We start from the raw sequence: 12654 nt of genomic DNA, 5'->3' as shown, positions 1-12654 counted from the left end.
TATGTGAACTGCTGTATGAAAAGTGAATTTACTCTGTAAATCTTCACCCAAATCCTAAAAAAAAAAAAAAGAAAAAAGAAAACAGAACGAAGAAAATCCATGAATCAGAGAAGAAACCAGACTACAGGACTAATTGTTTACATCATCTACAGTCTCCTCTGCCTTGAGATCAGAGGAACTAAATGGAGCTTGGCTACCATACCAAATGTTCTGATCAGGGTCACAACAGACGTGGAAAAAAGTGTGGAATAAAACTTCAAATTCTCAAAGAATCCAGACATATTGGACCCATTGAGACTGGAGAAATTCCTGAGACTGCTGCCCTGAGATACCTTTTATTTATTTATATTATTTTTATTTTAAGAGCTTGTTTTACATTCAATGTAATGCGTACATTTAGTTTCATTCCCCATTTGCCATGTCCAATCCTAACCCAGTCTCCTCCCCTCCCTACCCTGTAACCCTCCCTCTGTACCCATCATATTTATGCACTTCTGTTTGTCCTGCATTTCCTCAGTTTGAATGCTGGTCCTCTCATGTCCCATGGTCTATTGCTCTAAGGGATGTATTACCATAGAGTATGTGGGTGCAGCACCTTGGGCTGAGTGGTCTGCGTGTACATCTTGTTAATTATTGGGCTGAGAGCCCACCCCTGGGGGTGAGTTTTATTCCAGGCACTGAATGTATTCCAGGGCCATAGTACTGGGATTCTCACCAGATTTCATCTGACCAGTAATTCTGGTCATTACTGAGTTTTTGGATTTTGTTCCACATTTTCCCTCCCATTCCATCCAGGATCTCCAGATTTGATCCTTTCCTGAGTGGTTGGCATTGGTAGCCGGACACCATCCAGTTCTTCTGGTCTCGAAGGCCATTGTGTCCTAGGGCTGATTGCTTCTAAATGCCCTTTTTTAAATTGCGTTCTTCTTCACTTCTGACGCTAGGAGACCATTAGCTACATCTTAGATAGCTGCTTGAAAGCCTTTAAGACCCCAGTCGCTACTCACTAATGTAGGATGTGGAGCAACGCTTTTATGTATTTTGTTTACCAGTTGAGTCTGGTGCCCCCAGTACTATGGTCCTGAGGTAGAAGATCTATTGGATCTTTCTCCCATAGTGTCAGGATGTCTGTGAGGGATTGATTACTCTGTGTCTGTCTTCTATTGTTTCTGTAAGGACTGCAGGTATTTTGTATCCTGGAGTCTGTACAAGATTAGCCTCAGCTGAATCTATCCTTGGTCTAGAGTATACCTCTATTCACTGACCCGTCTGATCATCTCAGGTATTTACGTGCTTATCTGTATAGCCTAGTGTTTGGTGTTAATGGCAATGTGGTATTGTGGACACATTGGCTGGTTCTAGCATCTGTCGTCTATCTCTTACGTGCACAGTTCTCATTTCCCAATGTTATTATGGTGGTCATACATCCTTCCTGTATATCCCTCCCCCTACCCATGTCAGCATGTAAGCCCCAACTAGCCCTAAATTAATCCCTCCCCGTCCCTCCCCATCCCTGTAATCTACTAGGTGAGTTCTCTTTCCCAAGCAAACCCTTCTCTGTCTTTTTACAGTAATGGGCTCATACAGTACTTGTCCTTCTGCGACTGACTTATTTCACTCAGCATAATGTCCTCCAGGTCCATCCACGTTGCAAAATGATTAGCATACTGAGACACTCTTTAAAACCTGAACCAAAACTATCCCCTGAAGTCACCTTTTAACTAAACAGCAAATCAGCTCAAAAAAGTAAAGAATTTCATCCTTGGGCACCATTCTCTTTTAAGAAATTATCTATATGAGAAGAAATGGACACCAGTTACTCTAAAGGGGCAGTGAGACTAAATTAATGGGAGTGAGAAAAATAGAATGAAAATAATAAGAATGTTGACTCAAAGTGAAGAATATAACCCATTCACTGAATATTATGTATAGAAATTGTTGAATGGGAACTTGTTTTACTGTGTATACCTTCATCAAAAATACAATCAAATATTAAAAAAAAAAAAAAAGACATGTGTTAAAAAGTTTCTAACAGCACTATTTATAATAACCAAAAACTGTAAACCACCCAAATGTCTATCATAGAATGGGTAAACTGCCATATAGTCAAACAATGGAATACCATAAACTCATAATCACAAATAAACAATAACCACATAAAACAATACGGAAGAATCTCCCACAACGTTGAGCAAAGAGAAAAAGAAATAAAACAGCCTATTCTCTATGATTAGGTTTAGATAAAGCACAAAACTAGGCAAAATTAATCTGTGCTACTGGAAATCAAGATAGTGGTTACCTTGTGCAGTGAGAGCACAAAGCAGTGTCTAGGGTTCTAGCAACGTATGATTTCTTGACCTGATGAACAATCATGTTCAGTTGGTGAAAACTGAGCTGTAGATTTATGAGATGAGTATTTTTCTGATTATATTTTATACTTTAATTTAAAAGATAATAATGAAGTAGGTTGGTTGCACAACGGTTAAGTGCTCAGTTGCTAAGAAAGGTCGGCAGTTTGAATGTACCAACTGCTCCGCAGAAGAGACATCGAGATCTGCTCCCATAAAAATTTCAGCCTAGAAACTCTATGGGACAGTTCTCTGTCCTAGAGGGTCGTCAGGAGTCAAAATCAACTTGTCAGCACGCAATAACAACAACAATAATAAAGAGAAAGGACACTGGGCTGTACAGTGAATGCTGCATTTCCTGAGCTCCTGCTCCTTTCCACTCACCTTGCCCAAAAGCTCTTCAAACTCCGGGGACCATTCCTGCATCAGTGTATCAATATCCGGCATAGGCCTAAAAGTGTAGAAGTATATATGAACAAGAAACACAAACTGCTGGTAACAGTAACCTCTGGATCAGGATATTCTAAGAGGTTCTCCATCTGGGATATTACGATTCAGGAGAACCTAGGTCGGGGCAAACCAAACTTACCCAGGGCCTGAGGTTTGGAGGCGCTGGCTCAGAGATGATAATAGATAAATCACAATCTTTATGTTTGCAATCTGAGTCTGTAACTGCTAGGATCCATAGGACCTCAGGTCGATGAAATACATCCCTAGCCTTTGGATCTCTTCTCAGGAGTGACAGATTCACAGTTGCTGAAAGGCAGTGTAGATTACCATGAGGAGGAATGTGGTATTTCTTACCTGGTATAATGCACAGTTGCAGGGGGCTTAGAACGGTGTAACTCAGAGATGCTCTCAATCCATGTGTCAATGGCTTTGGGATTTTTTTCTGCATCTTCCAGGCTCTTTACTTTCATGTGTTGCTAGAAAAATAAAGGAAAAGCCTAGCTGGCCACATTGAAGCAGCTCTCTTGTTTATTCAGAGTGGCTCATCAAATCTGCTGCTATTTCTCAATTAGCATAACATACTACACAAAAACACTGTTCTACATCCTACTTTGATGACAGCAACTGGGGTCTTAAAAGCTTGCAAGCAGCCATCTAAGATGCAACAATTGATTTCTCCTTGTCTGGAGCAAGAAAGAATGAAAAAAAAAAGATGCATGGAAACAACTAGTCTAGGGAACCAGTGGGTCACATGAACCTCAACCTACATGACCCTGAGACCAGAAGAACTAGATGGTGCCTGGCTACCACTGTCAACCACTCGGAAAGGGATCAGTGCAGGAGATCCTGGATAGAGTGGGGGAACAATGTGGAACAAAATTCAAAATCATAAAAAAGACCAAGCTTTCTGGTCTGATAAAGCTTGGTGAAACCCCCAAGACTATGGCCCCTAGTTACCCTTCAGGTCTGGAATTGAACTCACTCCTGTGGCACAGGCATATGGAATGAACATTTGAACCAGGCAGGTATACTCCTTAGAACAATCAACCATGGGAAAACAGAAGGCAGTGATTTGTCCAGGAAGATGGCTCAACGGGCAGGAGTGCATGGGAAAGAGGGACACAGGGAAGAGGTGAGTACAGGGAAAAAGCACAAAGAGAGCTGTTACATTATGGAAACTGCAGTCAATGTCATGAAACAAGAGTGTATGAACCACTGTATAGAAAATGAATGTGCTCTGTAGACTTTCACCCAAACCACAATTTGAAAACACAAATCGACCAACCTGCGAGGTACACCAAAAAAAAAGATACTACTTTCATACCTACTTAGGGTAGCTAGAATGAAAAAGACAGACAATAACAAGTACTGGCAAGGATGAAGAGAAATTGAACTCTTATTTCTTGCTAATGGTTTTGTGAAAACGGTATAGTCACTTTGGAAAACAATCTGGTGGTTCATCAAAATGTTAACCATAGAATTACCATATGACCAGTAATTCTACTCCTACACACATGTGCAAAAGAAATAAAATTACATGTCCATGCAAATACTTGTATGCAAGTGTTCTTAGCAACATTAATAAAAGTAGAAATAACAAGTGAATAGACAAACAAAATGTGGTATAGCCACACAATGAAATACTATTTAGCTGTAAAAGGAAATGAAGTAGCTACCAGAAGTTAGGGTAATGGAAAATGGGGAGTGACTACTAATGAGTAGGGGGTTTCTATTGGAGTAATGAAAATAAAAACCATTGAACTGTACATTTTAAAATAGCGAACTTTATGGTATGTAAAGTATATCTCAATAAAGCTGTTGGGAGTAAAACCATGGAAAAAAACCAGCACAGTTCCTGTTGACTCCAACTCATGGCAACCCCATGTGTGTCACAGTAGAACTGTGCTCCACAGAGCTCTGAATGACTGACTTTTTAGAAACAGATCACTAAGACTTTCATCTGTGGTGTGTCTGGGTGGACTCGAACCTCCAATTTCTTGGTTAGCAGCCAAGTGTGTTAACTGTTTATACCAAAAAATAGTAATGGAGTAAAACTATAGCTATCCTTTTGATGGGCAGAAAGTCAACTTTATGCTAGTAGGGCCCCTGCTCTCAGCCCACTCCAGCTGGGACCTGTACTAGGCTAGTACCTTACCGTGACGTTGTGCTGCTTGGAATTCTCTGTTAACCAGAGTGAGAGCACTGTAGGGTCTGACTGCTTTGTAGAAGGTTCGTCCAATACTAACAGGCCAAGGTTGTCAGGTTTTCCATCAGGACGTGGGACCTAGTTGAGGGAAAGGTTAAGAAAGTAGAAAGAAAAATGGGAAGGACATAATAGGGAAACATCTGCTGTTTTGAAAAAGGTGAAGAGGAAGGACTGTTCCAGTCCATAATTAATAGCATTAAAAAGCATGCTTGTACATCATGCTGTTCTTGTTGTTGCTAGGTGCCACTGAGTCAGCTCTGACTCACAGCAACCCCCTATACGACAGAACGGAATGCTGCCCAGTCCTGCGCCATCCTCACAATCCTTGCTTTGCTTTGAGTCCATTGTTGCAGCCAGTGTGTCAGTCCATCTCATTGAGGGTCTTCCCCTTTTTTGCTGACCCTCTACTTTACCAAGCATGGTATCCTTCTCCAGGGACTAGACCCATCCAACAACACGACCAAAGCAGCTGAGATGAAGTTTGGCCATTCTTGCCTCTCGAGAGTATTTCAGGTGTACTTCTTTTGGAACAGATCATTCATTCTGTACTAAAACATGCTGTACTAAATACTGTATAGGAAAAAATACATGATATATAGGAGATTAAATATAAAGCTGAAGCCATGGATAATTAAGAGGCAAATGCCTAACATTATTATTACCTAACAGCAATGAGTATAATTAATTTAGTATAATTTAGGGTAGGTTAAGAATGAAATGAAGAATATATATCTAAGTATTGTTTTGTTAAAAAGTAAAGATGTCACTTTGAGGACTAATGTGTTCTTGACCCAAGCTATGGTATTTTCAATTGCCTTATATGCATGCAAATAGACAATGATAAGGAAGATTGAAAAACTGATGCATTTGAGTTATGATGTTGGTAAAAAATATTCAATACACTGGATTGCCAGAAGAATGAACAGATCTGTCTTAGAAGTACAGCCAGAATGCACCTTAGAAGCAAGGATGGCAAGACTTCATCTCATGTACTTTGACATATTATCAGGAGGGACCAGTCCCCGGAGAAGGATATCATGCTCTGTGAAGTAGAGGGTCAGCAAAAAAGAGGAAGACCCTCAACAAGAAGGACTGACACAGTGGCTACAACAATGGGCTCAAATATAAAAACAATTGTGAGGGGATCTGAATAAGAGATCCTGGATAGAGTGGAAGAACAATGTGGAACAAAACTCAAAATTATTTAAAAAAAAAAAAGATCAGGCTTGCTAGTCTCATAGAACCTGGTGAAAAGCCTGACACTACAGCCCCTAGCTACCCTCCAGGTCTGGAATTGAACTCCTGTGGCTTCCAGCCAAATAAAAGACCAGCATATGGGCTAAACACTTACATCAGGTAGATATACTCCTTGGAAAGATCAATAGAAGGGAAGCGTATGCACAGGGAGATTGCTTGGGGAAAGGAATGCATGGGAGAGAAGGACACAGGGAAGAGATAACTATGGAGAGGAAGTGGGAAGAGAGCTGTTACACTGTGGGAAACTGTAGTCAATGTCATGAGACAAAATGTGTATGAATTGCTGTATGGAAAATGGATTTGCTCTGTAAAATTTCACCCAAATCAAAAAACAACTGTGAGGACTGGGCAGTGCTTAATTCTGTTGTACACAGGGTCACTGTGAGTTAAAGCCGACTTGACAGCACCTAACAGCAATAGGCAATTCAAGTCAAGAAGTTAGTGGAATCGTTAATGTAATAAGAGAGGTCAGAAGAAACAGCTAAGCAGTATTTTTTTTTTTTTTTTTTTAGGATGTACTGACTGTACCTTTAAGAATGCATCAATATCCCCAACAGCCGGGATAAAATCAGGAATGAAAGGTTTCAGTTTGTGGTCCAGGTCAATCAACTGAGGCGTGTACCTGAGATTTTGCCAAGGGAAAGTAGAAGCAAACAATCAAAGAAAATTACTTTATTATTCAGGCTAAAAAAAATTTAATGGCACTATTTCAGACTAGAAGATAGGAAATGTTTGGGGCAAGGTGGGGGTGGGAGGGTATGATGGAAGGTTCTATAGACACTTACCTACTGATGTACTGGAAGAGTTCCTTAATCTCAGCAGAAACTGGTAAATGCTCATAATCTGCAGGATCATAGGCCCTGGGGAAAGGAAAATACCATTCAAGGTTGCCAGACAAGGTTGCCAAATAAAATGTGTACTGCAGAGTCCTGGTTTAGCCCATGGTACTCTAACATGACCTTGACCCTAGCTTCTGCCTCCTTCCTAGCATACCTTTGCTGGGGGCTTTGCAAGGCAACTTTAAAACAGACTATAATTAACTCCAATTATGTCTGGCAAAGAACAGAGCTGCAGAAAATCCAAACCATAGTTTTTCTTCGACTTTAGAACACAGCATAAATGATTTTCCCTTTTTGTGAAAGGGATGGAGAGAGAAAGTGGAAAAAGATTTAAATTTCTGACATAGAGTTTGCCCCAAGGAAAAAAAAAGTAATTTTTATAATGATGTTTTTAAGTGTTATTTATACTAATAAAAAATTGGAACAAATATTTAATATTGGGCGATGGTTACACATGTCAAACTGAATACTACATAGTCATTAAAAATTATTTATAAATTGTGTTTTTACTTGAAAATGCATATTCTTTTGTAAAAAAAATAGTAGAACACATAAGATTAGTTACAATTTAGTAAGATGTCACAAACACTGGCAAAATATTTGACTTGGAGGGTTCTTAATAATGTTCTTTTGGAGTATTGCTTAACAAAAAAAAATCAATGACTTAAAATTTATGTTTTACTAGAATGTAACTATGGAAGAAGGATATGATCATGAAATAAGATGGGAAGCATGACAAGTCATGTTTAAGCATGGAAGTTAAATATCTGCCTACTTTACTTCATGGCTACCTGTAGGTAGATAATACAATGGTACTTTTTAAAAAAATTTTATCAAACTGTTTTATTTAATAAATGATGCATGTACATGACACAAACTAGAAGATATGAGATCCTGGATAAAGTGGGAGAAAAATGTGGAACAACACTCAAAATCGTAAAAAAAAAACAGGCTTACTGGTCTGGTGGAGCCTGGTGAAACCTCTGAGACTATGGTCCCTAGTGACCACTCAGGCCTGGAATTGAACTGCTTCCTATAGCTTCCAGCCAAACAACAGACAGGCATATGAGGTGAACATTTATACCAGGTAGGGACATACCTTGTTGTTGTTGTTATGTGCCATCAAGTCGGACCCGACTCATAGCGACCCCTCCTTGGGTTTCCAAGGCAATATCACTATGGAAGTAGATTGCCCCATCTTCCTTCCAAGGAGTGGCTGGTGGGTTTGAACCGCCAGCCTTCTGGTTAGCAGTCAAGTGCCTTAGGTACTATGCTACCAGAGCTCCTTAGAGCAACCAATCATGGTAGACCAGAAGGGCAGTAGCTGCACAGGGAGATAGCTCAAGGGGCAGGAATACATAGGAAAAATGCACACAGGGAAAAGGTAACTACAGGGACAAAGTGGGAAGAGAGCTGTGGAGACTACAGTCAATCTCATGAAACAAAATGGTATGAACTGGTATATGGAAAATAAATTTGCTCTATAAACTTTCATCCAAATCACATAAAAATTTCAATAAATAAATAAAAGGTATGAAACGTATACAGTAAAAAACTTAAAAAAGTCTCCCTCCCACCCCCGTCCTCTTGCCACCAAGTTCTCTTCCCGAAAGGTAACCACTGTTACCAGTTTCTAGTATCCTTCCAGAGACAGTCTATGCCATTTTTTATATGCGTGGTAATACACAATAACCACTTTCCTGTACTTTTTTTTTAAATTTAACAATATTTCTGAGATTGCTCTTTACTAACGCCTATATGGCTTCCTCGTGCTTTTTAATGCCTGGGTAGATTTCCACTGAGTGGTTATCTATCACTTACTTCACAAGTAACTGTTTTAAATGGTTGGGCCTTAGAATCCATTTTGATTAAAACCTAAAGATCTGAGTTGTGACTAATCTAGCATCAGAGCTGGAACAGAATAAGGAGATTTTTTTACTTAAACATCATCCAGGAATATTATGTCTCAATGTCGGGCTTCTCTACCTGTCCGAAAAGGATCTGAGCCTAAAACAGAAATGCTTGCGTGCATGTATATATTTTTCCTTACTACACAGAAATGTTTTGTATATACATAAGTTTATTTTCTCTTTCCCAGAATGTGAGCTCCTTAAAGGCAGGGACCATCTTTTAGATTTATTCCACAAAACCTCATGCAACCTGTAAGCTCACAAACATTTTACAAAGTGCATGACATTATGGGACTCAATGAAGGCGTGGGATTAGAAAGGAATGAGAGCCCATTATGCTGTGTTTCTGAGATATCTAAAAATCCTAAATAGAGGAGATCCAAACAGATGCTGGAATTTTGATTTTTAACTGATACTCTCTTAACCCAGTGTTTTGAAGGAGGCATTTTCCCCCTTGGCTTGGGTGTCCTTGGCAAGGAGTCTTTCCTCACCCTTCCAGAGGGGCTCCATGCTCTTCATCATCATCATCTTCATCAGAATCAGTTTCAGATGAGTCATCATCATCGTCATCGTCATCATTTTCACTAAAGCCCCGCTGAGGTGTCAACTGTGAGGTCTTCTTTTTCTCCTGAGACAGGATAGGGTAGATAAAGTAAGGTCACAGGAAAATGTTCAGTGTACTCTGCCTAGTTCCCTCCTACCATTCTGATACCACCCCCACCCAATCATCAGAAAGACAAGGTGGCACTTCCCAGAAGGGCCTTGAGAGCCTTCTTGCCCCTGCTCAACTACACACTCTTCCCCTTTCTATAACCATACTCCATTTCTTCCCTTGAGGCTTGGGTATAAAGTCCGTGATTTCTATCTAGTGCACCTATCATTTTGGGGCTCCTGAGAGTTCTGCATAAACTATCCAGTCAGTTTCAACCCTAAAACTTAGGGGCTTGTGAGGTAGAAGATGGCAACTCTATTTTGAGAAGAAACAGGAGAAGATGAAGCAGGAAAGACAAACTTCAGAGGATCTTAACATTCATAAAGAGCACAGGAAGAGAAGTTTGTATTCAATTTGTAAAATAGTCCAGAGTAAGCTGTTTGCAGCTATGAAAAACAGAACAGTTCATAATCAAGCCTGTGCCTGAATTCTGACCAGCAGTGACCAAGGGTTTTCAACTTCTATCCAGTGGTATTTCTCTCCCAGGAGTATCTGACCTATTCATATTTCCACAAATTAAATGCAGTGACTATACATTCTATCTCAAATAGGAGACTCTTTTGTTCTTGGCATTACAACCTACCTTTCTGAGCTTCTGGCTCTCTACATACCATCTCACCCTCTCAAGTCCATGAGAAGGGGCTTGGTGGTGCTTGGGGCTTGAAGGGGCAGTTGGGACAGGGTCCATGTCTTTGCCTCTGTGGCCTGGAGCCTGTGGCATGCCCTCCCTTAGGACCTGAAGGATGACCAATTGGTCCCCTTTAAAAGTAAGTCTTGAAACCTTTGTTTTCATATGGCTTATAGTGAGGTTGATAGATACTTGGTTCTAGTTTTCTTAAATAATTTATTATGTTTTTATTTTTATAGTAAAGTACCTACTGGCACATAAAATTGTGACATGCTACAGGACATCAAAAATTGCTTTTGGCCACATCTTCCTCTGAAAGTAACAAAAATTAAACACAGATAATAATATATTCTAACTATATAACAGATAATGGCACATAGACATAGAATTTATTCAGTGACTATGCCTTATTGGTACATAATTGATAAGAGACCATTCTAACAGTCTTTCTCAATTCAAAATTTGTTAAAATTATCCTTGGTCTCATGAGAAGCAGTTTTGTCCAGGGAAGCTTTTAAGAATATTCACTGTCAACTTAAATTACTCAAAAGCTAATCCTTTTTTTTCATTGAACCCACTCCTGTGGCTTCCAGCCAAACAAAAAACAGGCGTATGAGCTGAACATTTACATTAGGTAGATATACTCCTTGGAAAGATCAATCATGAGAGAATAGAAGGGCTGTGTATGCACAGGGAGACAGCTCAGGGGGCAGGAGTGCATGGAGGGAAGGACACAGGGAAAAGGTTAACTATGGGGAGGAAGTGGGAGGGGAGCTGTTGCATTGTGGGAGATTACAGTTAATGTCATGAGACAAAGTGTATGTGAACTGCTATATGGAAGATGAATTTGCTCTGTAAACTTTCACCCCAATCACAATTAAAAAAAAAAAAAGTAGGTCCTTTTGCTGGTTCTGCACGCATCTAAATTGAAAAGATAAATGCGCCTTGAATGCTGGTCACAGCATTAAGACTAGAAGAAAACAATTCAGGATAGATATACAAAATTAGGTGGTTAAATTAGGAAAATGGTTCACTTTCTTTTGTCTGCTTCTTCAAAGTAGTGCTTTATGAAACCCATGATACAAAGAGAGAAGACTTTGCTTACCACAAATGAATGTCTAAAAATGTTACCTTTTATATGTTAAAAAACAACCATCAATACTGAAAATCAAAACTCCAAATACAAGAAACGCTGAAATCAAAGTCTTATGGTCCTATTTTTCTTCCCTTTATATTTCCATTTTGAAGTAAAAGAGCATACTAATTGTGGAGTAGGACCACCTTACAATGTTCACCTTTTAAATTTATGAAATCTGTCTAAATCACTACAGCTTTCTGTAGCAATTCAAATATTATTCACCTGAGCTTCCAAAACTCCTGCTCTTAACCAATCAAAATCCAAAGCCACTGCCATCGACTCCATTTCAACTCATGGTGACCTTTTAGGACAGGGCAGAACTGCGCCATAGGGTTTCCATGGTTGTAAATCTTTATAGAAGCTGACGGCCTCATCTTTCTCCCACAGAGTGACTGGTGAGTCAAACCACTGAATTTTGGTTAGCAGCCAAATGCTTTAACCACTGTGCCACCAAAGCTCCTGCCTGCTCTTGAAGGATAATTAAAATATAACCATTGGCTCATGTGCTAAGGGTGGACACAAACACTGTAAGCTGAACACATGTGCAACACTAAGGTCCATGTGGCCACAGATATAGGTAGTTCTCCATCTTTCTTTGGGAACTGAAGTGATTCTTTAGGTTCATAGAACATCAAAGAGACATGAATTTCGAGACTTAAAAAATTAAAATCTCTTTCACAAAATATTGGCAGCTTCATAAGTGTTGACAATGAAAACTGCCTAAAAACCAGCAATTCCAAACTTGCTCTATCCTAAGAATTGCCCAGAGGCCTTGTTAAAAATATAAAGTCCCAGGCTCCTACCTACCAGTAGTTCTGGATGGGAACAGGGAATCTGTATTTTTTTAAAAATAAGTACATCGCTTGATTCTTATGATTAGTAGCCTTTGCGAAACACTGGCCTACATTTTAAGAAATTTTTTTTTAAAATTGTGATTTGGGTGAAGATTTACAGAGCAAATTCACTTCCCATACAGCAGTTCACATATACTTTGTCTCATGTCACTGACCACAGTTTACCACAATGCAACAGCTCCCTCCCTCTTCCCCTCCATAGTTACCTCTTCTCAGTGTCCATCCTTCCATACACTCCTGCCCCCTGAGCTGTCTCCCTGTGCATAAGCAGCCCTTCTTTCTCCCATGATTGTTCTCTCTAAGGAGTGTATC

General features: G+C 39.7%; 1 protein-coding gene across 1 annotated transcript in view; it reads right to left on the bottom strand.

The window, feature by feature from the left end:
• Nucleotides 1-12654, bottom strand: part of IFT46 (intraflagellar transport 46) — a 19988-nt gene that overhangs the window by 5301 nt on the left and 2033 nt on the right. Inside the window, exons 2-8 of the mRNA XM_007936463.1 lie at nucleotides 10306-10458; nucleotides 9502-9638; nucleotides 7047-7121; nucleotides 6790-6883; nucleotides 4954-5082; nucleotides 3153-3274; nucleotides 2733-2799 (exon numbers count right to left, since the gene is read on the bottom strand). Of these exons, the coding sequence (XP_007934654.1) occupies nucleotides 2733-2799; nucleotides 3153-3274; nucleotides 4954-5082; nucleotides 6790-6883; nucleotides 7047-7121; nucleotides 9502-9638; nucleotides 10306-10458 (777 nt within the window). The remainder of the gene's footprint in view (nucleotides 1-2732; nucleotides 2800-3152; nucleotides 3275-4953; nucleotides 5083-6789; nucleotides 6884-7046; nucleotides 7122-9501; nucleotides 9639-10305; nucleotides 10459-12654) is intronic.

This window comes from Orycteropus afer, unplaced genomic scaffold (genome assembly GCF_000298275.1).
Source record: "Orycteropus afer afer isolate SDZICR_OR568_19922 unplaced genomic scaffold, OryAfe1.0 scaffold00036, whole genome shotgun sequence".
NCBI classification, from domain to species: domain Eukaryota; kingdom Metazoa; phylum Chordata; class Mammalia; order Tubulidentata; family Orycteropodidae; genus Orycteropus; species Orycteropus afer.
Note: the sequence above shows the minus strand (reverse complement) of the source record. Positions and strands in the feature narration are given on the sequence as shown.